The 22,327-nt window shown below is 54.2% G+C and overlaps 11 protein-coding genes across 11 annotated transcripts; 7 read left to right on the forward strand and 4 right to left on the reverse strand.

Moving 5' to 3' along the window:
* Positions 1-423: 423 nt before the first annotated feature.
* On the reverse strand, positions 424-2,737 carry BD324DRAFT_591370 (putative alpha-galactosidase C). Its single transcript, XM_022013798.1, has 3 exons — positions 2,677-2,737; positions 2,037-2,637; positions 424-1,998 (listed from the first exon to the last, which is right to left on the reverse strand). The coding sequence occupies exons 1-3, from the start codon at positions 2,702-2,704 to the stop codon at positions 456-458; spliced, it is 2,172 nt and encodes a 723-aa protein (XP_021871030.1). The 5' UTR covers positions 2,705-2,737; the 3' UTR covers positions 424-455.
* Position 2,738: 1 nt separating this feature from the next.
* BD324DRAFT_627841 (Six-hairpin glycosidase-like protein) lies at positions 2,739-5,070 on the forward strand. Its single transcript, XM_022016049.1, has 3 exons — positions 2,739-4,104; positions 4,137-4,241; positions 4,273-5,070. Exons 1-3 carry the CDS (start codon positions 3,124-3,126, stop codon positions 4,975-4,977), a joined length of 1,791 nt encoding a protein of 596 aa, XP_021871031.1. The 5' UTR covers positions 2,739-3,123; the 3' UTR covers positions 4,978-5,070.
* BD324DRAFT_627842 (hypothetical protein) lies at positions 5,071-6,790 on the reverse strand (the record flags this gene model as incomplete). The annotated part of the gene is made up of 2 exons (XM_022016050.1): positions 6,227-6,790; positions 5,071-6,186 (listed from the first exon to the last, which is right to left on the reverse strand). The coding sequence occupies exons 1-2, from the start codon at positions 6,657-6,659 to the stop codon at positions 5,072-5,074; spliced, it is 1,548 nt and encodes a 515-aa protein (XP_021871032.1). The 5' UTR covers positions 6,660-6,790.
* A 352-nt stretch (positions 6,791-7,142) lies between these two features.
* BD324DRAFT_651437 (voltage-dependent anion channel) lies at positions 7,143-8,703 on the reverse strand (the record flags this gene model as incomplete). Its single annotated transcript, XM_022018337.1, has 10 exons — positions 7,143-7,269; positions 7,303-7,399; positions 7,438-7,465; positions 7,503-7,588; positions 7,623-7,632; positions 7,672-8,149; positions 8,184-8,466; positions 8,502-8,555; positions 8,597-8,625; positions 8,666-8,703. The coding sequence occupies 10 exons, from the start codon at positions 8,701-8,703 to the stop codon at positions 7,143-7,145; spliced, it is 1,230 nt and encodes a 409-aa protein (XP_021871033.1).
* A 750-nt stretch (positions 8,704-9,453) lies between these two features.
* Positions 9,454-11,135, forward strand: BD324DRAFT_627851 (major facilitator superfamily domain-containing protein). The gene is made up of 4 exons (XM_022016051.1): positions 9,454-9,599; positions 9,638-10,650; positions 10,689-10,774; positions 10,827-11,135. The coding sequence occupies exons 1-4, from the start codon at positions 9,503-9,505 to the stop codon at positions 11,089-11,091; spliced, it is 1,461 nt and encodes a 486-aa protein (XP_021871034.1). The 5' UTR covers positions 9,454-9,502; the 3' UTR covers positions 11,092-11,135.
* A 621-nt stretch (positions 11,136-11,756) lies between these two features.
* On the forward strand, positions 11,757-13,020 carry BD324DRAFT_627854 (ricin B lectin domain-containing protein). The gene has a single exon (XM_022016052.1). The coding sequence runs from the start codon at positions 11,826-11,828 to the stop codon at positions 12,861-12,863; it is 1,038 nt and encodes a 345-aa protein (XP_021871035.1). The 5' UTR covers positions 11,757-11,825; the 3' UTR covers positions 12,864-13,020.
* A 244-nt stretch (positions 13,021-13,264) lies between these two features.
* Positions 13,265-14,660, reverse strand: BD324DRAFT_627855 (Alpha/Beta hydrolase protein). The gene is made up of 4 exons (XM_022016053.1): positions 14,408-14,660; positions 14,071-14,371; positions 13,629-14,027; positions 13,265-13,591 (listed from the first exon to the last, which is right to left on the reverse strand). The coding sequence occupies exons 1-4, from the start codon at positions 14,564-14,566 to the stop codon at positions 13,290-13,292; spliced, it is 1,161 nt and encodes a 386-aa protein (XP_021871036.1). The 5' UTR covers positions 14,567-14,660; the 3' UTR covers positions 13,265-13,289.
* Positions 14,661-14,761: 101 nt separating this feature from the next.
* On the forward strand, positions 14,762-16,593 carry BD324DRAFT_627856 (MFS transporter). Its single transcript, XM_022016054.1, has 5 exons — positions 14,762-14,918; positions 14,960-15,277; positions 15,317-16,097; positions 16,146-16,429; positions 16,466-16,593. The coding sequence occupies exons 1-5, from the start codon at positions 14,816-14,818 to the stop codon at positions 16,558-16,560; spliced, it is 1,581 nt and encodes a 526-aa protein (XP_021871037.1). The 5' UTR covers positions 14,762-14,815; the 3' UTR covers positions 16,561-16,593.
* A 152-nt stretch (positions 16,594-16,745) lies between these two features.
* BD324DRAFT_651442 (hypothetical protein) lies at positions 16,746-18,507 on the forward strand (the record flags this gene model as incomplete). The annotated part of the gene is made up of 3 exons (XM_022018338.1): positions 16,746-16,802; positions 16,843-16,952; positions 16,989-18,507. The coding sequence occupies 3 exons, from the start codon at positions 16,746-16,748 to the stop codon at positions 18,505-18,507; spliced, it is 1,686 nt and encodes a 561-aa protein (XP_021871038.1).
* Positions 18,508-18,911: 404 nt separating this feature from the next.
* Positions 18,912-20,280, forward strand: BD324DRAFT_651443 (secretory lipase-domain-containing protein; the record flags this gene model as incomplete). Its single annotated transcript, XM_022018339.1, has 2 exons — positions 18,912-20,133; positions 20,171-20,280. 2 exons carry the CDS (start codon positions 18,912-18,914, stop codon positions 20,278-20,280), a joined length of 1,332 nt encoding a protein of 443 aa, XP_021871039.1.
* A 224-nt stretch (positions 20,281-20,504) lies between these two features.
* Positions 20,505-21,636, forward strand: BD324DRAFT_651444 (hypothetical protein; the record flags this gene model as incomplete). Its single annotated transcript, XM_022018340.1, has 2 exons — positions 20,505-21,472; positions 21,510-21,636. 2 exons carry the CDS (start codon positions 20,505-20,507, stop codon positions 21,634-21,636), a joined length of 1,095 nt encoding a protein of 364 aa, XP_021871040.1.
* Positions 21,637-22,327: the final 691 nt, after the last annotated feature.

Here is a 22,327-nt window from a genome sequence, read left to right on the forward strand (position 1 = left end):
CGCACCTCTGTGTCCATCGATTTGACTACCTTATTACAGGACGCTACATTCGCCTCCCTCGCTCGTTTCTCCGCATGCGGTAGCTCGGGAAGTTTGGTCACGCCTGTTGAGGCGGAAGTTGAAGCGGTCATGACAAAGTCGCAGGCTGAACATCCAGGAGCGCCTCCACGACTGGAGGGGATGGAGAAGACAAGATCTTTAATGCCCATGATGTAGGTGAGTGGTTTCCTTGTGGCGCGGACAGTGACACGATGCCATCCCACGAGACGTATACCTTATATGCTTTCAAAGATGGCTATTCTGAGATCAGGTTAATAAATTAGGCTGAAGCCGAGGGCGCCACTTTCTCAGATTGAGAAGGAGAACACGGCTCTGGTAACATGACTGTACGTGGCGGAATGGCGTTGAGGATGACATGCAAATGACACAGCCAAAGCGATGCATGTTTTCTATCCCTACACTCTCTGAAAGAAGACCATTTTACTTTGGTAATCGCCCCTCATGGCAAAATACAGTCCCGCATTCATCAATGTTGATCCGGTCCACGTTTCACCCGTTTCCAACTTGTATTTCGCTTCTGGCTCTAAACCCTGGAAGCGGATAGGTTGAGAGGCATAGTTGAGGACAGATTGCATCTGGTAGACGAATAAGACGCCTTGAGAACCATCTTCCGAGAGGTACATGACGGCTGGCTGATTGCTCTCATCGGGCAGTGCCAAGCGATACTGATCGCCTCGGACGATCAACGGGTTGACACGCTCGGCGAGTTTGACCAGCTGAGGAATGACTTCTTGTTCCTCTTTGGTCATTTGAGCGGGGTCCAGTTCGAATCCAAAGGATCCACCCATCATCGCGACGTGCGCCCTGAACTCTAGTGATGTTGTCCTGAACGTCGAGTGATTAGGCACAGCGGAAACGTGACATCCCATCGAGGCAGCAGGGTAGGCAAGAGAGGTGCCGAACTGGATGAAGATGCGATCCAAGGCATCGGTGTTGTCCGAAGTCCAGCTGACTGGGAAGTAAGGCAACAATCCAGCGTCGAATCGGCCTCCACCAGAGGCACAGCCTTCCCATAGGACATGAGGGAATCGTGTGGTCAAGGTGTGTAAAACTCGATACAACCCAAGAATGTAATCGTGTGCCGTGGCAGGCGTGGTCATCTCGTGCATCGCTCGATTGTTATCCCATTTGATGTAGGTGATATTGGCCTCGCTGAGAACCTTGGACAAGGCATCAATGATGTAGTCCTGAACGGGCTTCTTCGACAAGTCGAGCACCAGCTGATTTCGTGTCACGGTCCTTGGGTAGTCGCCAGAATGTAAAATCCAATCGGGGTGCGCGTCGTACAATTCAGACTTTGGATTGACCATCTCTGGTTCGACCCAGATTCCAAATCGAAGCTTGTCATCCGAGTGGGCCACGGGAATTCCCGCGACCTTGTCAACAAATTTGGGCATACCATCTGGGAATCTCTCTCGATTGGCGACCCAATCGCCTAGACCAGCTTGATCATTGATTCGAGGGTATTTGTTTCCAAACCATCCATCATCCAGGACGAAGAGCTTAATACCGAGGTCAGCCGTGTGCTTGGCAAGCGTCGCAATGCGAGCGTGATCAAAGTTGAAATAGAGACCTTCCCAGCTGTTCAGAAGGACAGCTCGGTCAGCGACCGCGGTAGGTCCTCGCATGAGGTGTTTTCGATAGAAGCGGTGAAGATTCCGTGAAGTCGTTCCGAGGCCATTTATGGAGAAGGTTGCCACGCATTCTGGAGTGAGGAAACTTTCACCTTGAGCAAGAGGGTAGGACATATGAAGGGGGTTGGTACCAACGACGACTCGGGTTTGTCCATCAGTCACTTTTTCCACCTCGATAGAGTGAGAGCCAGTGTAGATGAGGTTGAAAGCCCATGCTTCGCCTTGAGTCTCAGTCGTGTGAGGAGGGAACAGAGCGACGTAAGGGTTGTGAACATGAGAAGAATATCCATGATTGCTTCCGATACTGAATCTCGTCAGCTGTTGCTCGTGGGCAGTGCCTACCTCTGGACGCCATATTCGACCCGTCGCCTCGCTCGGATGGCCTCCCTGTTGTGATCTCCACGGAGACTGAGCATCTCGTACTCTCCGGCTGGGAGATCGACACTCCAACTCGCTGCTTTCTCCACCACCACCCTCTCGGAGCCCTTGTTGGTGATTTTGGCAGCTCGAACAATGACATTGTCAGCTGGGAAGACAGAGTACGCCAGCTCCAGCTCCACATTGGCCAATTCGTCCTTGAGATGCAGGGTTAGGACCTCCACATCATCCTCTCCGCCATATGCTGTAGGAAGAGCGGCGACCTCTGGCTTGCCCTTTCGGATCTCGTGAGAGACGTATTTGAATTGGCAGACCACGCTTCCGTTGGAATGTTGAATGCGGACGGCTGGTAGTCTCAAGTCACCTCGCCCGAAATCGGGGTATTCGCGGCGCTGACGTGAATGCTTGTTGACCCATCCGGATATCTTGAAGGGGGGAGGAGGGACAGTCTCGGGGCTGAAGGCTCCAAAGTGGTCCGTGACAAGGTCTCCTTCTTCATCCACATGGAAGCGGTACGAGGTGGAAGTCGTGTGGATCGCGAATGATTGACCGTCGACGACGATGCCTGCATGTGAGCGGATGGTCGGAGTAGTGCTAAACTCACCTGTAATCATCTTGGATGGCTGATGCATGATTCGAGAGATTCGAATGTAGGAGGTGATAGGACCCAGAGCAGCTGCTATAAAGCAAGCAGTTCGGTGCCCCCGCCTTCTGGCCCCCGATCTCGGCCTCCGATATTGCCGAGTGGAGGACCGAGTTCCGACGAGAAATGGGGCTGGATGATATTCCCGTTCTCATCGAGATCTCTTACCCAGTTGCAAACCATTCAAAAGGGTCGGTCCGAGGAGCTGAATCGATCGCTGACAAGCGGAACGAGTGACCGGGCCGAACGAGAGCAGCTTCTCATGAAGCATGCATGCGGTTTCATCAGTATCGATAGGCGGAAACTCTCAAGTTTCCCACGGGTGTTAAAACATCATCGACACTTCGGGACATTTAACGGGTCTCGCCGCTGCAAGGGTCCCACACCTTTTGATGTCATAAACTCGTCATGCACGAGCTCTCAGTCGACTTACACAAAGTGCCATGGTCGTGCCGTGGCTCATACCTCTCCCTGTGCACTCTGGCAGGACCGGGGGGAGGCCAGTGTCCACACACTGACCTCTACTTGTCGACTCATCAGATTCCCATCGGCAGACCCATGTTTGCGCTGAGACCGTCAGTCGAAGAGCTTCCCCCGCCTCAGGGATTTTTGACTACAGACTCACCGACCACGTTTGGCGCGAGTGCGGATACTTTGCACTGGAAGCTCCATGATAGAACCGTAGCCGAGGCAGTCTTTCAAGACGCGAGAATACTTCGCGTTCGGGGGACTATCCCGCTCAATCTTGACACGGATGCCTCGGTCCTAGGGGGCGGATATTCCTCCTACATCGCACCGGTTCAGAGCCGACACAAGCTTCCGAGTATGCTCGAATTTACGACCTTTGGCTACCAGGGGATGTATCTTGTCGCACTCAAAGGCGAATTCACGTGCGTCAACATTCTGACCGCCGACGATGGGAATCGTAGGATCACCATCAAATCCAGCGAGGGGGGAGACTGGGAGTTGGCCATTATCGAGCGTGAGACGAGTCTGGTTTCTGATGAGGGCTCAGAGCGATTCGAAACCCTGCCCGACGTGGTTGCGGCACTATCGACCGTCTGCTTTGAAGACGTCAAGTCGCACGCTCATGCACGTTTCAGCGAATACGCTAAAGCGCTCCTGCCTTGGACCAGCAATGCCTCGTCGACCGAGACATATGCCGCCTTTGCCATGTGGACCTCGACTGTCCGACCCATGGGTCTACTGAAGCGTGAGGGCGTACTCATGTCCAAACTCTGGATGGACAAGATTTGGTCATGGGACAATTGTTTCAACGCCGTCGCTCTGGCATCGCTAGGTCTACGCCCAGCCCTGGACAATATCTTGATTCCATACGATTTTCAGACCCCACAGGGACGCCTTCCAGACTCAGTCACTCAGTGCGAGGTGGGTGATTGTCCGAACGAGCTGACGATCAGATTTTGTACGACTTTGCTAAACCTCCTATCTACGGCTGGGCGTTGTTCAAGATACAAGAGGTTGCAAAGATTGACAGAAGGAGTCTCGAGCCGCTATACGAAAAGGTGAGCAACAGCGCGATCTGACTGACAACAGGTCTCTCGCTTTACAAATTTTTGGCTGGTCAATCGGACCAGTTCCCATTCTGAGCTCTGTCATTACATCCATGGGAACGATTCAGGGTGGGACAATGCGACCTGCTTCGATGAAGATCCAGTCATCGTGTCTCCCGACCTAGCGGCATTTCTCATTATACAGGCTGACTGGCTGGCAGTCACTGCGGCAAATCTCCGCAGGGGGAACGAGTCTGAACAATGGGTCTCCACCCGCGATCGCCTGGCGCATGACCTCGTCGATGAGCTCTGGACAGATGACGGTTTCGTGGTCAAGTCAGCTCGAACGGGAAAGCTGATCAAGAGCAGCTCGCTTTTGACACTGATCCCTCTCGTGGCGGCCCCTTATCTCCCCAAGCCTATCGTGACCCGGATGGTGGGTCTGCTGGACCAGTTTACGACACAGCACGGTCTAGCAACCGAGGCTCTCGATTCGCCCCTATACGAGCCCGATGGCTACTGGAGAGGTCCCATTTGGGCTCCTGTAACGGCTTTGATCGAGTCGGGCCTCCGCAAAAGTGGGCATTTGGCCACAGCGGACACGATCAGGGCAAGATTCATGGCGATGTGTGATGTTTCGGGTTTTGCAGAGAATTATGATGCTCAGAAAGGAACGGGCAACAGGGACTCGTGCTATACGTGGGCGGCGTCGGTGTATCTGATGTTTGCGAGGGAGGCAATATTCTGATCTTGTCTTGAACGGTATCCTGCCATTGTTGTCTGATTTGTACCATACATGATATCCAAGAGCAGCCCTCGTCATATAGATGGACAGCCGCATGCTACATTGTTTTCTGCCGCTTCCTCGTTCTCCTATGCGGACTTGATTCGACCTTGATTGACATGTCCTCGTCCAGCTCTGCCTTGACTTCGCTATACAAGTGCTTCTCTTTGACTTGAGCGATCGATGACCACACGGTCCCCTCCCATTCCAGCCATTCGGCCAAGGCGTCGGCTGAACCGTCTCTCAGGGTCGACGCTCGCTCGTATGTGTCATCTTCCGGCGGCCAGCCTGCCCAGCGAACTCTGAAAAGGCCATCCGGGTCAGTTCTATTGCCTTTCCTGCCAACAACCCGTTCCACCTCCCATACACCTTCCTTCACCGGTCTCGTCTTTGCTGCGGCCTCTTCGTAGTCATCATCGAAGACTGCTTTGCTTTGATTCAAGGCGTTTTTCTCCTCGTCGCACCAGGCGGGTGCAAAAGCTTCGGGCTTGACGACGGGCATTGTTGAGTCCGCAACAGAGCCGTAGCCGAGCCGGAGATAGTCTTTGACGTAGCGGTGACACCAACACAGAGCGTTCTCAATATCCAAGACCCTGACGCCGGGCCGTACGCCTAGCTCCCAGGCATGTGGAGGATCCTCCCCCAGGGCTGCCCAGTATTGCCATTGATTCTTCTGTAGCCAGTGCAGTCCAGCTTCCTCGTAAGCTGTTGAGTTGATGCATGGGCCGAACATTGCGCGAAGAAACGCCCTAGATCCCGGACCACAGGAGGCAAAGTTGCGGTAGCTGAATGACAAGTGCGGCGAGTCGTTTAGGTAGCAAAGCATGTTGAGAGAGAGAAAGCCGCCCAATGTCGGCACCGTCCGGAGGATGTTGGACGCGTCGACTGCGTAATGGCATGACAATAGCTTGGCAGGCAAGCCCATCTGCATCAATGCCAGTACAAATCGAAGCGAAGCTGCAAAGTGAGGAGCGCCAAAATAGGGTGTGGGGGGGACCAGCTGAAAGGCACCGGTGTAGATCTTTCGACGCCGACGAGACAAGTCGGAGATAGTAGCCTCGTAGATCGGCAGATCCTTCTCGAATGTCGAATATCGAGGGACATGGCCAAGAGCACCTTCCAGAGCATTCCAAGTCTCCATCTTGTAAAAGGCACAGAAAAGGAAGATCCTGACTGGGACAGTTGTCAGCTTCGAGCTAGAGGACGCCCTCACAGCAGATCTCCTCGTGACTCTGGTCACCCTTGCCTATGATGAGTTCACGATTACGCACACTTCCTGCGTCAAGCTCGCGGAACACGTTCCCGACGAATGTCTTCTGCATAGTCTCATCTTGACTCAAGGCTTCTCTAGCAACACCTTCGTATGTCCGCCGCACCTGCATACGATGCCGCTCTGCGCAGAAACGGAAGAACAGGAAGACCCAGTACTCGTCTAGATGCAGGGTGACGGAGCTGGCGCCTTGAGGATGAAGGGTGATGACGGGATTTCCGGGCTCGTGATTGTACTCATAGGCTCGTCGCTTGGGACCGTTACAGCAGATCTTGGGCTTAGACAGGCGCGCTGGTGCCTTGGACGAGGCCGCGTTCGGGGATTGACCGACTGGTGGCGTATCCGGAGGAGTCTGATAGGGGTTCGGAATCACCATGTCGAACACTGCTTGAACTGGAGTGTACGTCTTTTTGGCGGCGATAGTTGCTAGCAAACGACGGTCGTCGCCCAATAGAATCCCATTCTAGCGGATGAGACTTGAATTGCTGCCGAGACCCAAGCGGATGTTGCCGAATCGCCGACAAATGCTGAGCCCTCGATACATGCATGTGATGAGGACAACGAACGGTATGGACAACAGCTGTTCGTGTAATGAGTTACAGCAATCATTGATAGATACGCCACTTTTAGACCTTCTCCCATTGATTGCCGTCGCATGCAGTCTGCACCTGGCTTGACTGGCTGTGGGACATCACATGGCATGAAGAACCTGCCTTCAAGAACCTCCCTTGAAAGTCTCGCCACGCTGAGCAACGTCGAGAGCCCTCCACAGTGCGGGGAGAAGCACTTCGCGATCACCGATTCGCGAGCTGCGCCTCGTAGCTGCGTATTGCCGACATGGAGTGATCTCCAGAACACCTCACGAGGGTATGCCGCCCTCATCATCCGAGTCGCTTTGGCGACGGGTCATTTCGATGGTCTCCTCACCACCAGGCAGTTCACCTTTCCAGATGATGACAATGGTACCAACAATGTTGAAGAGCCACCTGATAGTCAGGTGGATTCGCATACCAACTTACATCAAGCCCATGAAGCAGACGAGAATGATATTGAGGATGGAAAATGCTCTTGAGGGAAGGTAAGAGCCCAATCGACCGAGAGAACCGACAAAACCGGCTGAAAGGGTCAGGAGATCGGTAACTCCATAGGCTCACTCAGTGGGAACGTCCAGCCCCACCAGGTCTGGGGTGCGTCAGCTGAGCTCGTTGGCTCAACTCACGTAGTGCCAACGCCTGAAGATCGGTCTCCTGGGATTCGTCGTCCATGACCAAAATGCGTTCCAGGAGAAGCCCATGAGCAACCAAGCTGCCGTTAGAGACAGTCAAGATGATTCACCTACCGCCCATTCCCTGAAGGATCAGGAAGGTGGACCGGCAACGGCAACTCACCACGAGTAAAAGGCAGAACCATATACTGATGCAGAAAAAGATCTGACCCGCGAGTTGAGGATCTGGTCCACCCTCGCCCGCTCCGGCAAAAATGTCGTTCTCCCGCCATAGTGTCAAAGCTGCGTGTCCGAGATTGATAGTCGTGTAGGCTGTAAAGCCTGGCACGCCGACCGATATCAGGTGTGAGGGAAGGACCGAGCTGGACGTGTTTTTGATCATCAAATCGTGGGCCACATATACACTGAGTATCAATAGGCCGTTGAAAAACCCGAGACCAGATGCTATGAGCACATTGCCAAATGGACGTGGCGTACCTGATACGACGTATGAGAAAATGGCTACCGTAAATGCTCTGCGTGCGTAGCGTTCGGCAAGTTTCGTGGCCAAGGTCGCTCCCACCACACCGCAGAACATTAGTGGGTACACTTCCAGGGCGTCGGGTGGACTGATCTCAGACAGTTTGCGAGAGATTGTACGGCTTTGTGATGAGTTTTGTCGTCACAGGTACCCACAAATTCCGCTTGTATGCAAGCGTGAGGCACAGTGCCAAGAACATGTAAACCCAATACCATACTTCGCAAACGATGAGCAACCAAGGCCCACAATAGGGAATGCCATACAGCATGGTGTTAGTCAGAAGGGTAGAGAGGGCAACGGCCGAGACGGGCGTCCACACTCCCTCTGAATGACTCTTGAAGCTGAGGGCGAAGAGATGGGGAAAATGGATCGCTCGGAGGGAGAGCATGACAACGTTGACGATGAATACCACAATGTCGATGATGAAGAAGACGGTACCTAGGTCGTTGGCTCAGGTGTATCTATGAGCTTACCGATGGCATGTTGACCTCGGAACTTGTGGGGAATCGAGGCGAGCACAATGGCGACTGATGGAGGGGTTGGTTCTCGAATACGATTATCCACTCACATCCGCCCGTCCCAAGATTCACGTTGAACCTGTTGATTTTCAGTTCTGAATGGTCTTGAGGCGACCTACATTTGCCAGCTCCATGTTCTGACGTGTAAGGATCGCATTGTAGCCTGAGGATAGCGGATACAAGCATGAACAAGTTGAACATTGAGCCGGGTATCGTGGTCCCAAGCCAATGAAGAACTAAGAAATGATGTCACCGGCGACGACCGCGGCCGACGGGCGTAAAGCGAAGCCCGCCGGAAGCTTTTTTGCAAAGCTCATCATGCACGTGATGCGTGTCAACTCCCTCAATACAGTTGCCCATTCAAATACCCCAACAACGCCCCCGCCCACCGTGCGAGATTGGTTTTGTGCCCCAAATTATAGCTCCGAATGAGATTGTTCCAATGGCTTGCAGATGCCTCCAACGGGCCTCGCCAAACCCAATCCGATCGAACCTGGACGGAAGGTGTGCTGAATGTATTTCAAATGCACTAGCTTCGGTGGAACTCGGTCCAACTGTCCACTTCTCGTCCCCAAATCTCTAGTTTCCCATGAGCCAAGAACTATGTTCGCCCCAGTAAGATTGATTCTCCTGCCCACCGGCATATGGCTGAAAGTTCGATTCTCAGAAAATTTTATACGAAAATGTTGCGCGCAAGGCGTCGCACGCTAAAAATATTGGTCATGGAACCTCTCATTCTTACGCTCATTGCATCGAGCTAGGGTGTGGCGGCCTATTCTGGGGCACACGAGGGAATTTTTGAGACGCTCTCGCGGGGCAATCTGGACCGTCTTTAGCGTCGGATGCTGGTTTCAGGCACGCGCACATCATCATTCGTGCACTATATAAGACAGACGTCTGAAGGTGTCTCTGGCCCATCAAAAGTCTAGCACAAATCAATCCAATACTCAGCCAACATGCCTGGAGCCGTTCTTGCCCTAACACATCTCGTCCCCGGAGAGGACATCGGTGGAGGTAACCCTCTCAAACGAGGTTTCGTGAAGCGAGATTATTGTGAGTGTGCTGCCCTTTGGACTCGGCTCACATTCCAGTGTGGTCTTTCATCCTCGTCACCTCTCTCTTCTTCCTCTGGGGATTTGCCTACGGACTGCTCGACGTACTCAACAAGCACTTCCAAAATGTCCTGCACATCACCAAGCTTCAATCAACCGGTCTTCAAGTGGCTTACTTCGGTATCGGATACTTTGCCTACTCGCCCGTCGCTGGTGAAGTTTTGAAGCGCAGAGGATACAAAACCGCAATCATCATGGGACTCTGCTTGTACTCGCTCGGTGCGATCCTTTTCTGGCCCGTTGCCAAGTACAGTGTCAACACCAAGAACCCTCATGCCATCTTTGGTGGATTCGTCGTCTGCACTGCGGTCATTGCTTGCGGTCTCGCCACACTCGAGGTCGCGGCCAACTCTTATGTCTCAGTCATGCCACCTCGAGGTTTTGCCAACTTCAGACTCCAATTCTCCCAGTCATTCAACGGTGTCGCATCCTTCTCTGGACCCTTGATCGCCTCCAAATACTTCTTCAGCGGGGAGAACGCGAACAACTTGAACAATGTGCAATGGGTCTATCTTGCCGTCGCCGGAATGGGTGTCGCCATCGCCCTCGCTTTCGTCTTCACCAAACTCCCTGAGGTGTCCGAAGCGGATCTGCAAGCCCAAGCGGAGGCAATCGCTCACCAGAACTCTCTCGATGGAAATGGTCACGTGACGGCCTTGGAGCCATTCTACAAACAGTACAGGGCCATCACTGGATTTGTGGCTCAGTTCCTGTACGTCGGCGCCCAGGTCACCATTGGATCGTTCTTCCTCAACTACTCGTACTCCAATGCCAACATTCCAGATGCCCGTGGCTCTCAGCTCTTGTCCTACGGACTGATCACCTTCACCGTTGCCCGCTTCATCGGAACTGCTTTGCTCTCTTACATCTCCGCTCCCCTCATGCTGGCCGTCTATGCGGCAGTGTGCACAGTACTGGCTGTCTTGATTGGAAGTCTTCGTGGTATGCCCGGCGTCGTCTGCCTCATCATCATCATGTTCTTTGAGTCGATCGTGAGTTATATGAGCTTAGCGCCTCGCTAACAACCTAGATGTACCCCGTCATCTTCGTCCTGGGAACATCAGGCGCTGGACGACACACCCGTCGAGCGTCCGCTCTCCTTGTCATGGGTGTTGCGTGAGTTTTTGAGAGAGACATGGTAAAGCGACTTGACTGACACTTGTGCCAGCGGTGGTGCCGTCTTCCCTCCCATTCAAGGTGCCATTGCCGACAAGTTCTCCACTCGAACATCGTACTACCTCGTCATACCATGCTTTGTCTACATCTGCGGATGGGCTCTGTGGGTCTGGAACAAGGACGGCCGACAATTGAGAGCTGGTCCTGGTACTGCTGTGCCTGCAGACGCTGAATCGCAGAACACGGAGAAACTGGCACAGGTCGAAGTTCTCAGTGAGAAGGCCGGCGAGTTTGAGGAGAGGGACGACAAGTTGTAGACTATAGAGCAGGGCTTGGTACAATGCAGTGATTGTTCGGATGATCGCTGCTTGCAGCGTCTGGAACATTCAAAAGATGTCCCAAGAGGACTGGAGTGCTTAGCCTGCTGTACTGATTCTTGGAAAGGGCATGTCTACGGCGGCGGAAGGGCTGGACCGTCTGAAGAGCATCGCACTTGCATCCCGATGGATGGGGTCATGATGGCAAACGAGAATTGCGCTCTGAATGGGCAGAGTACCACATTGGTTGGAGCTGCATCAGATGGCTGAGCTGCCAGATGCGGCAGAGGGGCTCATTTGAGTTTCGGTGAATGGTTGAATGGCAGGGCGCAATAAACAAAGCATTCATTTTCTCGAGGAGATCTAGCATCCGTGCCGAGTGAAATGTCCCAATGGTTAGAGCACATGTACCTGGGCGAAGAAGCCACAACTGCCGAACTTCCCACTTCGAGCAGAGGCGGTTACCATCATGAAGCGGTGTGAAGTTCCGCTCTGCAGCTGCCCTCAGCCCAGCTGGGGCGCAACATGTGTACACGCGGGGCTGGGCACAGCAAACAAAGTGGCTCTGCCATTTGCGGAAGTTTTCAACAAACATCCGGGCTCTTCGGCGATTTCCAAATGGCGTAGGCGGCGCCCGATTTATGGAGCCAACGGAAAGAGCCAGATGGATAAATAGCGTACATATGAATGCCTATAGCCCCTGCTAGCCCCCCGATCCTGTCGACTCATCCAAAATGCTCTCATCCCTGCTCCTCTCCGCACTTACAGTTTCTGCGGCTCCGGCCAAGAGACAAGATCTGGGCAACACATCCGGGTACCTGATCCAGTTGCCTGTCACTCCAACCAGTCCTTACGGTGCCTCGAACCTCTGTTTGGCTACCAACCCTACTGGTGCCGGTGGGCTCGGAGACGGCACACCCGTCGGTTTCGTCGACTGCCACTCGGTCCAGACTCTCTCCCCTACCAACGCCCTGTACGGCTTGTGGAATATCCAGCCTGGTAACCAACTCAGTGTCCAGCTTGTAGGAACCAACTATTGCTTGGATGCTGGTACAAACCCCGGATCCGATCCATCCGTGCCTGCCAAGGTCTGGCAATGCTACCCCGGACTCGCGCAGCAGCAGTTTTACTACACTGACACCGATCATATCGCGGTGACAGGGTACACGCCTTGTCTCGACTACAGCAGCTCGGCGGGCACCAACTTTGTCGCTTGTGGTTCCAACTACAATAATGGGGACATCCAGTCGTTCACTCTTATGGCTGTTGGTAGCGCTTCGTCCACTTCTATGGCGAGCACCTCGAGCATGACCCCCACTTCGACAATGGCTCCCAGTTCCACCTCTTCTTCGGCGCCTGCCGCGACCGGAAAGGTCATCTACTGGCAGAATGGACAGGACTATTCTCAATGTCTGACCGTCACCAACGGTCAGTTCTACGACGGCTCTCCCGTCGGCATCGCTCCCTGCGCATGGACCGCCAATCAAATGTGGGTCTACAGTGACCCCGGTGTCACGTCCATTCAGGTCGCCGGACAGAACTACTGCATCGACTTTGGTGACAATGGCGGATACGACGGAGTCCCGATGAAGATCTGGCAATGCTACCCTGGTCTCTTCCAGCAGACCATGTACTACACTCAGGACAACCACATCGCCGTGTACAACGGTAACCAGTGTCTCGACGTGAAGGCTGGCACCCAGAATGTTCAAGGCTGGCAATGCAGCGGCCCTGATGTTCACCAACACTGGGCATCTGCCGGACCCGCCTAGTTTTCGATCGGGCGAACGGACAATGATAGTTTATAATTGACATGGACAATGAGACTCGTTTCTTGGAAAGTAGGAATTGCTTGTGGTGATGTTTAGTTGCGCGACTACGCCAGGCCTTTCTGAGGTGTAGACAAATGCACAATATCAATTTGGTCGACACAAGTACTTGAAAAGCAGCACATCCTCATATGGTGACTAATGTCAGCGCTCCGTAAGCCTTTGATTGTCTCCTCCCATGTTTGTTTCTCTGTTGGGTTCAATCTCTGTAACAACCGTCATCTCCGACGCCAAAATCGGCACAGCCGTTTCTGCGACGCCAAAGCTCAACCCATACCCGAATTGCGTTCATTTATCGCTGGAGGTCCAGCATTTGCAAAGAACGCACCAGACAGGGCTGATGGCATCTTGGACCCTCATGCATACGCGTCATGATCGACTACCTCGGAAAGCCAACTCGAACACCTTGATCTGCCCATCCAACCATTGAGAAACTGCTCGTGATCGACTTGCCCATGTGAATCCGTGTGGAACGCCAGGGATGAGCTGAAGCTCGGCTTCGATCCCATTATCTTGTAGTGCCATGTAATATGCAATGCCCTGATCTCGGAGCAGATCACAGCCGCCAACAGTCACATGCACGGCAGCATGATGACTTGGCCAGGGACCTGGGCGTCTCAAAGGGGATATTTCGGGGTCATCATCTCGGACTCCGTCTGGGCGCATAAAGTCTGGGGCGTCAGCGTGAGACTTGTCCAACCAGCTCACTAAATAGCTCTCTGGCCCCGATCATCGCCATGTCCAGAGCCTGTTTCGGTCCGTCGTCCATTCTTTGCCGGGCTTCGGCCTGTACATCACTCAACGGATTAGGGCACTCGTCGACGTGACAGAGCAGAGGAACGACCAAGGATGCTTGACAGATCCGACTGGGCTCATGGGCGAGAGCTTCGAGCATGGCAACATTGGCGGCGAGATGTGCCCCAGCAGATGCTCCCCACAACCCGATGCGTTTGGCGTCCACATTGTACCGATCAGCATGTTCGATGATCCATTCGACGGCAGAACGACAGTCGTTCAAAATGGTGGAGAATTTGTGCTCAGGAGCCAGACGGTAATCCACGCCGACCACTACGGCTCGCAGATCCGATGCCAATACTACAGCGAGGTCTGCAAGGTGTGAGCATGAGAGTTAAAGCGATTTCCTCCTCACCCTCGTCCAACTCGGGAAAGCCGTGAATGAAGCCCCCTCCATGGTACATAAGGATGACAGGCCGAGAAGTTTCGTCGGTGGCGACCTCTTCCGGCTCCCATATGACACACCGGAATGATCCTTCATCGTCTCCGTTCTCCAGCATGACCTCGCTCTTCGAGACCCGAGTCGGTGTTCGCCAGGAATGGTGATTGAACTTTCTGTCCACCTTTTCATACGAGTCTTTGAGCCAACGACGCATACCAACGTAGTCCAAGCCGGACGGTATGGCTTTGAAATCAATGTTGAGAGCAGCCAGAGACTGACATTAAACACTGTAAATCTGGTGCTGGCTCACCTTGATCCAATCTCTATCAGGCGCTTCGACCATGCTCGTCGCCTTCTCCGACAGGGCCTGGGCCTCCATCACCTCCCTCTCGGCTGGGGTCGGCTTGAGCTTTGCGCCATTGGCCATATGCGTGTAGCCATTGGTAGCGGACTGCTGTGAGTTCGTCATGATCAAGAACAGTTATGCACCGAGGCGAGCAGGATGAGGAACATCGATGGGCTATAAAGGTCATCATCCTTGGACACATCTCTCGGCGCAGTTTTCGGAGCAGTTTTCGGTTCTATGTCTTGATCTCGGTGCTGTCTTCGGCAAAAATATGCTCAATTGCCGATCGCTGTAGCGGGGAAACACCTTAAAAGGATACCTCGCGCCACGGAGCATGGGTCCTGTCGTCTTCATCGATTTCAGTCTAGCAACATGACTTCAGCCACAGTGAATGGATCTATCAACGAGTCGACGAGCCCCGGCGCTCCTGATCTGGCGCATGCCAAGTGGCTCAATGCCAGACTGGCCTTGAACGGTTAGTTTCCTCGAGCACGGCCGCCTACTGACAGGTCCCAGTCGCAATCGTCGGTATGGCGTTTGCACTCTTCGCGTATGACAACAGTTTTACGTCGCCCCTTGTATCACTTCCACTCTTGGTTCTCAAGTATCAAGGTGGAGCAGGCCCTATCTTCACGGCCGATAATCTCGATCTCCTCGTGTGTGTGCCTTTGATCGGTGCGGCATTGGGTGTGGTTGCTGGTACGCCGATGCAGCAACGCATCGGGCGTAAAAAGTCCCTCCTGGCAGCGTACTTTCTTCTCTGCATCCCAGGAAGTATCCTGCAGCTCTTTTCACCGAACATGGCAGCACTGGTAGTTGGAAGGCTCTGGAACAGTGAGCAACGCGATGGTCTGAAGCTTGCTGATAAGTCAGACTCTGGTATCGGGATCCTGACGACTGTGGGACCCCTTTACATGGCAGACCTGGTACCACCTAGAGTCCGTGGCAGGGCTGTTGGACTTGCGGTCTGCATCAGCCAGGGAGTGTCCATCCTCGCCGTTACGACGGTCTGGGGGACCTCTACCCTCCTTGATTCTCGCTCGTACAAGATCCCTCTGGCCCTTCAAGCTGCCCTGGCCGTTGCATTCGGTTGTCTCACCCTCCTCGCTACGGAGAGTCCCCTGTGGCTGCTCTCAAAGGGCCGACAGGAAGAGGCGAAGAAGACTCTGACTTCACTACGACCTGTCTCCCCAGATCAGCACGCACTGGTCCAACAAGAACTGGCGGACATGGCACAGAGCTTGGCAGAGACTCAACAGAGACAACAAGACGTCCGTTTCTGGGAGATTCTCAACCGAACCAACATCAGAAGAACACTGACGGCCAGTTACATGATTGCTGCCAGTCAAGTTGGTGGCCAGATTCTTGTCCTCGCCTATGCCACCGTCATCTTGACTCAGAGTGGCGTCGCCGATCCTTTCAAGATCACGATTCTGATCTTTACCGTCCAATTTGCTGGAATCCTCGTTGGTCCCACGTTGGTGGACAAACTCGGCCGACGCCCGACAGCCTTATTCGGGTTCACACTTCTCATGATACTCGACTTTGCCATCGCCGGACTCGCCACCGATCTCGCCAGTGCATCTGCTCGTAGCGCGTTGGCAGCACTCTGTATTGTTTTCGGATTCGTTAACTCAATGTCGTTCTCATCCTTGTGAGTCAATCGTCACCGAGGTTGACACGTGGGCTGACCCAAATGCAGGGCATTCCTGCTTCCCACTGAGATCCCCACCGCCCGCCTGCGTGAAGCCACGCTCTCTTGGACATTGTTCTGGTCCTATGTCACCGCAATTGTCACCACATTTGCCGTGCCTCAACTCGCCTCTGGACCTCCAATGCTGGGCGCAAAGACTGATTTCATCTTCGGCGGCTGCATGGCAATCACCCTGGTTGTCACATACTTGTACCTTCCCGAGACCAAGGGACGATCCATGTCCGAGATTGATGAGATGTACAGTATCAACCTGCCAGCGTCAAAGTGGCGCAGTGAGTAATATCTAGCGTATTTAGCTGACTTTACAGATCATCAATGCGAATGCGAGTCCCGACACATGGGAGAGGGTAGCGGAGAGAAGGGCACAGGGGAGGGTCTCCAGGTCGAGGAAGTGTCGCGATGAATCGAGGGTCTGCTGGTAGGATGTGGGGTCCATGCATTGTATTTTCATTGCCACTGAGGCAAAGCTCCGGAATCAAAACGATCGTCCATTTGAAAGGTCCCCGGCAATGCCGATGCCCTGTTTTTTTTCCCGGAGTCCCACGGGACCGGGGCGGGGCGTCTCGTCGTTATTCTTCATCCACCATCATGGTATCGGCCAGATCAAAGACAGCCTGCGATGCCTGCCGGTATCGCAAGGTGAAAGTAAGGCACAGCCAGGTCTCGCAGCGCTGACCGGTCCCAGTGCTGTCCGTCGCCCGAAGCAGTTGGCTGCTGCATAGGCTGCGCCCAACAAGGTTTCTGGTGTACATTCAATCTGCCTAGGGCGCGTCGTGGCCCCAAAGGCAAGGGCAAGTGAGTGTCATATGTGTTGCGGGACTGACTCGCAAGACGATTCGACCTACTACGGCGTCTGCAGCCGACCAGGCATCCACCGCCTGTTCAAGAGACTCATCCCGCTTCACCGCCGCCCGTCACTACTCGTGAAAACGCCGGCACCAGCTTAGCCTTGAGCCTGGAGCAGAGTCCTCCACTGTCGCTGTTGTCTTCTTCCAGCAGCGGTCATGCGTTGCTGCCATCTGACACCGCTGAACACGCTGCCTCCGATGACTACGCTGGAATCTTCGCAGATCCTGCGTTAATTCACAGACTAGCACCAGAAACGAACTGGCTTCAGGACTTCTTGACCGACCCGTCTCAGTCCGAACCGCTCTTCCAGGCTGAGGCCAGCTCACCGACTCAGAGCTGGCGCGATGATGATATGTATGCCGCCTTTCGCCGCATGGTCGCTATATATCCTCTCATCACTTTGGACCGATTCAAGCGTGACTTTGAAGAACAGTACCATTCTCAACAGTTGCAGACGTTCGTCTCCGCCCTGCGGATCGCCAGTCAAGCCGTTGCATACAGGGAAAACCCTCATCAGGGTACTCATCTCCTTCGCGAGTCTGTTCGCGAGACATTGGACATTCGCTCGTCCTGCGACTATTCCGCCTCGCCGAACGTATACTGCGTCTACGTCGCCGTCGTCTTGTTCATCGCTCACAGTGTGCTGGACGAGCAGAATCGAGCCCTGCTGTACCTGTCCGAGGCCGTCGCTCTGAACAGCCTTCTGCCCTCTAACGCAACCGCCGCCGATCGCTTCTCCGCTCGTTGTGCAGAGTTGGCCATTTTCAACACTGAGATGGCCACCATTCCTCTCTACGTCAGCGCACAACGTCGGTCGACCATTCATCGGGCGCCGGTAGTGCCCAGTTCTTTGGAAGCTCTCCTTGAGGAGGTCGGGGCTGGGGCCGACGAGATTGTCTTATCGGCCAGTGAGCGTCAGTCTTTGAATGTGGTCATCCGCCTGTCTCAAGTATACAACGCTGCGACGGGTATGGACGGAGCTGTGCAGATATTGGAACGTGTAATTCAGGATGACGTCGTGGATTCAAGCTCAGCAACAGGTTATGATGTGGTCGAAGATGCGGTGCGAACCCAGTTCGTCGACTGCAAAGTCACAGCTCTGTGGCAGCTGTCCAATCTGTTCACCTCGCATCACACTATCTCATCTTTAGCCAGAGAGGGCATGAGCGTCGCAGATATCTTCAACGTGCTGTGCAGGCGTTCACTCGAAGCGCTGGGCTGGACACTCGCGATCCCGGTAGGATCGCTAAGGATCATCGGCCTGGCAAAACTGACTGCGATCGCCCGAAACGTCATGACGTTCCATCAATGTGCGAGCGTTTTTGGCATCGAAAACCCCGATTATCAATCTGTGGTTCTCGGATTGGCCCATTGTGTGATACAGGGCGATTACGAACAAAAGTATTCCGACCTGTTTGCGCCGTCTTATGCTGCACACCTCTTTAAGGATGTGGAGATCACGGCACTGGTCAGCGAACACGTGGATGAGGAGGCGGTATGACAAAGCAGTGCGTTGTGGATTCTGGGCTTTTTCTTGTCTGTGTGTATTTTATTTAGACCCACTGGCCTGGTATGGTTGTAGATCTGGTTAATCCCGTTGTATCCAGGCTACTGTCGAGTGTATTCACGCGTATGTGCCGGGCAGACCTCGCGCCATACGGCAATAGCTTCTGGCTGCAGTACTGCCCATCCCCCAGCATCGGTAAGTAACGCAAGCGTGCACGACGCCGAGGCAGCTGGGGCGTCGGAACAAGCTCATTACATTCCGATCACCGCACCGAAACCATTCCCGAGCAATTCTCCGAAAACTTGGCCGAACCTACAGCACCATTGGCCCAAGAATTTCAACCTGATATATGCTCGTTCCAGCATGTTTGACCGTCAGTCGCCCCACCATCTCGAGGAATGATACTGCCGTACCTGCTCCAGACGCTATGGGCAACTGCATCCGCCCTTCCGGTCACGGGCTTGTTCGCGCGAGGCGGTCAAGCATCCCCCCTAGATCCCTTCTACATCTCACCTGGGAACGTTCAAGGCTCGCCATTGGGTACAGTGTTGCGATCACGGACCTTTCAGCCGATCTACAACGATAGGCCACTTAATGCCACGGGATATCAGCTACTGTACGTCACCCAAGGGGCCAATACCACCAAATTCGCCGCCACCACTACCATCTTCAAGCCGACGCAGCCGAACGGTAACCTCATCACGTACGCGGAGCCATATGACGCCGACTCGACCGCATGCGCACCGTCCGCAGCATATCTCGGGGGTGGGTGGAGCACGACCTCGGATGACGAGACACTGTACATGATCGGATTTCTGGATCAGGGCTATATCGTCAACTCGCCCGATTACGAGGGTCCCGACTCGGCATACTCTGCCGGTATCCTCAGCGGCCATGCCGTGCTGGATAGCGTGCGAGCGGTTCTCAGCTATGGTCCCATAGGCTTAAATGCCAACACCCAAGTGGCCGGGGTCGGATATTCTGGAGGCGCGATCGCTACGGGCTGGGCCGCCGCACTGCATGCATCTTATGCACCTTCCATCAATGTGGTAGCGTGGTCCGTCGGTGGAACCCCTGCGGACCTGTTAGCGTGTATTCAGAATCTGGATGGAGGACCCTACGCGCGACTCGCCATCGGAGGCATCTTTGGCCAGTCCCAAGCATACCAAGCGATCGCAGACTTGCTCTCTGCGTCTCTGACGTCTATCGGACTATCTGCGCGGAACACCACTTTCAACGGTTGCAAATCACCGACGGTCGCCCTAGATTTTGCCTTTCAACACTTTCTCAGCACAGAGTACCAATCCTACGGGAGTCAGCTGGTATATCAGCCAGCCTTTGCTGGCCCTTTGTCGCAGCAGCTGTTGGGACAGGATCCCAATCTGGTGCCAGTCGCCCCAATCCGTGTCTTCCATGCCCTGCATGACGAGGTGATACCGTATGCCACCGTCCAGAAGATGGTCAACTCGTGGTGCGCCAATGGGATCAAGTCTTTGATATTCGAAACGGATGAAGGGGCATCTGAACATGGCACAGAAGAGATATTACAGCTGGCCAATGTGTTCAACTGGGTCAACTCGAGAATGAATGGGACAGCGCCGCCGGTCGGCTGCCAGATCAGTGAGTATGTGGAGATAGTTCGGTCTGACTCTTCTAGCGACGACAGTGTTGCCATTGCTCGATGCGGGTGCCTTGCCTGCGGCCGTTTCTTGGGCCGCTGGCATAGCCAATACCTTGATCACTAGCAATACCACGCCGGTGGACTAGGGCACGACGTGTGGGCTGAGCGGACGGGTCAATGACACGGCACATGGCATGTATGACGTGAGGAGTCCGCCGCGAGACTAGACCAAACCAGAGACATGGCAGCGGCAGAGACCGAGTCCGAAGCTCGCGGATGCCACATGCATCGGGATTCCGGAAATATCCATTCCCGCTAACAAGCAATGTCAGGAACCCCATCACTACCGTAGTCCTTTGCACCTTGCGCAATGGTAGCTGCGAGCATCCTTGTTGGTGTCGCGCTCGCGATTATCCTCCTGACCTATGGTCTGCCTTGGCTCTTTGCCGAAGTTTTCCCTTGGCAAAGCTTGTACAAGCAGCGACACGGCCGTCCACAGTTGTTGACCGAATCGTATGTCGGTCGCTGCGCGCTGGTCACCGGCGCCAATGGCGCATACGGCTCAAGAGCGTGCAAACTATTCGCATCGAGAGGTATCAAGACACTGGTCATGGTAGATGTGATGGATTGCGAGCGATTGAAGCGAGAAATCGAGGAGGAACTAAAGGCGGAGAAGAAGCCCGTCCCAGACGTGCTGGTCTGGCAGGTGGATCTGATGACTTTCGCCGGATGCGAAGCGCTCGGTGCCAAGCTCGAGACGCTCGGCCACCTAGACCATGCCTTGTTGACGGCCGGTATACTTTCGTTCAAAAGGAAGGAATCGCCTGAAGGTTGGGAAACGTCTATTCAAGTCAACTATCTGTCAACAGCCCTTGTGTCCCTCCTCATGCTCCCCCACCTCAAAGCTTCGTCTGGCAACCCCAATCCTCCGACCTTGACCTTCGTCACGACGTTTGGGATATACCCGGCATCTCCCACGATGGGCGTTCCAAAGACTGGCTCTTACCTCAAGCGCCTGTCGAACAACAAGGACGGCATGGCTCAAGGGCACCAATATGGCAGGTCCAAAGCGCTCTTGCTCTACTTTGGCCGGGAACTCGCTGCTCGAGTCTCACATGCGAGTGCCGACAAACGACTGGGACCTATCACAGTCAACAGCGCAGATCCTGGCTCTGCTTGGACCCCCTTGACAAACGTCCAGCGGACCATGCTCATTCCTCGACTCATCATGGACTTTGGTGCTAGGGATCCGCACTATGGAGCTGTGGCTCTCACAAACGGCGCGTCTGCTGGTCCCGAGTCACACGGCAAGATCATGCAAGACTTTGACACCGCCTCGTGAGTTCCGCTTTTGATGGGCCGACTCTGATATCAGATATCCTCCCTTCATGAATCGATCCAGTGGAACGGCAGCGCAGCGGAGAGTCTGGGAGGAGACGCAGGCAGAGTTCACGAACAAGGTGCCGAGTGTGAAGCGGATTTACGATCTGCTCGATAAATAAGTGGTTGTCCTGGACGTCTATCCAAACATTTTTCACCGTTGATGCACTGTGCGGCGGGTCCGCAGGTCGGGCACAAAGGAGGTTGCAGCACGGGACTTTGCTCTTGAGGTGACTGATCGGCGCCTTCTGTGATACACCGGCTTCAGCCCAAACATTCGCCAAACGGCAAGAGACGTTTGCGCCGTTATGGGCCTTGATGTTGGCTCAAAATCGGCGGTGTCGGTCCGCGCGGGCCGTCGCCCCGTCGTTGACTCCACTTCATAGATGTCGGTTACACACCCCGATCACGGATGTCCTTTTAACCGCAAATGCACCGAGAAAATTCGGCTAGGACTAATGAAACTGCGAGCTAACGTGGGTGGCGTTTCAGTTGACTGCCCCCCCACGGGGGTTAACACCTGGTCGATTAAATTGGAGACTAATCTTGTAATGCGCCGACCTAACGCATCCTTGATCGGCGATTTCTTCGGCCCTTTATCTTCCAATTACATCTAATGATGGACGGCAACAGACGGCAACTCACGGCGCAAGGACCTGGCGAAGTATTCTTAAAGCGGTCGATGAGAAGAATATCTTCCCATCCCCAGCCAAGATGGTACTCTCCAAGGAGCTCTCTTATGACCAGAAAGATGCCATCGCCCATCTCGAGACGCAGGCACCAGTGCACACCGATGTGCAACATGTCTCTGCG

This window comes from Kockovaella imperatae (genome assembly GCF_002102565.1).
Source record: "Kockovaella imperatae strain NRRL Y-17943 chromosome Unknown BD324scaffold_7, whole genome shotgun sequence".
Classification (NCBI taxonomy): Eukaryota; Fungi; Basidiomycota; class Tremellomycetes; order Tremellales; family Cuniculitremaceae; genus Kockovaella; species Kockovaella imperatae.

What these genes read in the sequence shown, in the direction of transcription:
- BD324DRAFT_627856 (XM_022016054.1), top strand. Translation starts at nt 14,816, where the DNA reads ATGACTTCAGCCACAGTGAATGGATCTATCAACGAGTCGACGAGCCCC. An exon ending in TGCCAGACTGGCCTTGAACG is followed by an intron (nt 14,919 to 14,959) that starts GTTAGTTTCCTC and finishes GACAGGTCCCAG; the next exon opens with TCGCAATCGTCGGTATGGCG. An exon ending in AGTTGGAAGGCTCTGGAACA is followed by an intron (nt 15,278 to 15,316) that starts GTGAGCAACGCG and finishes CTGATAAGTCAG; the next exon opens with ACTCTGGTATCGGGATCCTG.
- BD324DRAFT_627854 (XM_022016052.1), top strand. Translation starts at nt 11,826, where the DNA reads ATGCTCTCATCCCTGCTCCTCTCCGCACTTACAGTTTCTGCGGCTCCG.
- BD324DRAFT_627851 (XM_022016051.1), top strand. Translation starts at nt 9,503, where the DNA reads ATGCCTGGAGCCGTTCTTGCCCTAACACATCTCGTCCCCGGAGAGGAC. An exon ending in TTTCGTGAAGCGAGATTATT is followed by an intron (nt 9,600 to 9,637) that starts GTGAGTGTGCTG and finishes CTCACATTCCAG; the next exon opens with TGTGGTCTTTCATCCTCGTC. An exon ending in CTCCTTGTCATGGGTGTTGC is followed by an intron (nt 10,775 to 10,826) that starts GTGAGTTTTTGA and finishes CACTTGTGCCAG; the next exon opens with CGGTGGTGCCGTCTTCCCTC.
- BD324DRAFT_627841 (XM_022016049.1), top strand. Translation starts at nt 3,124, where the DNA reads ATGCACGAGCTCTCAGTCGACTTACACAAAGTGCCATGGTCGTGCCGT. An exon ending in ACTCAGTCACTCAGTGCGAG is followed by an intron (nt 4,105 to 4,136) that starts GTGGGTGATTGT and finishes GCTGACGATCAG; the next exon opens with ATTTTGTACGACTTTGCTAA. An exon ending in TCGAGCCGCTATACGAAAAG is followed by an intron (nt 4,242 to 4,272) that starts GTGAGCAACAGC and finishes GACTGACAACAG; the next exon opens with GTCTCTCGCTTTACAAATTT.
- BD324DRAFT_627855 (XM_022016053.1), bottom strand. Translation starts at nt 14,566, where the DNA reads ATGACGAACTCACAGCAGTCCGCTACCAATGGCTACACGCATATGGCC. An exon ending in CTGATAGAGATTGGATCAAG is followed by an intron (nt 14,372 to 14,407) that starts GTGAGCCAGCAC and finishes GTTTAATGTCAG; the next exon opens with TCTCTGGCTGCTCTCAACAT. An exon ending in CTTTCCCGAGTTGGACGAGG is followed by an intron (nt 14,028 to 14,070) that starts GTGAGGAGGAAA and finishes CACACCTTGCAG; the next exon opens with ACCTCGCTGTAGTATTGGCA.
- BD324DRAFT_591370 (XM_022013798.1), bottom strand. Translation starts at nt 2,704, where the DNA reads ATGCATCAGCCATCCAAGATGATTACAG. An exon ending in GCCATCCAAGATGATTACAG is followed by an intron (nt 2,638 to 2,676) that starts GTGAGTTTAGCA and finishes GCTCACATGCAG; the next exon opens with GCATCGTCGTCGACGGTCAA. An exon ending in GTCGAATATGGCGTCCAGAG is followed by an intron (nt 1,999 to 2,036) that starts GTAGGCACTGCC and finishes GACGAGATTCAG; the next exon opens with TATCGGAAGCAATCATGGAT.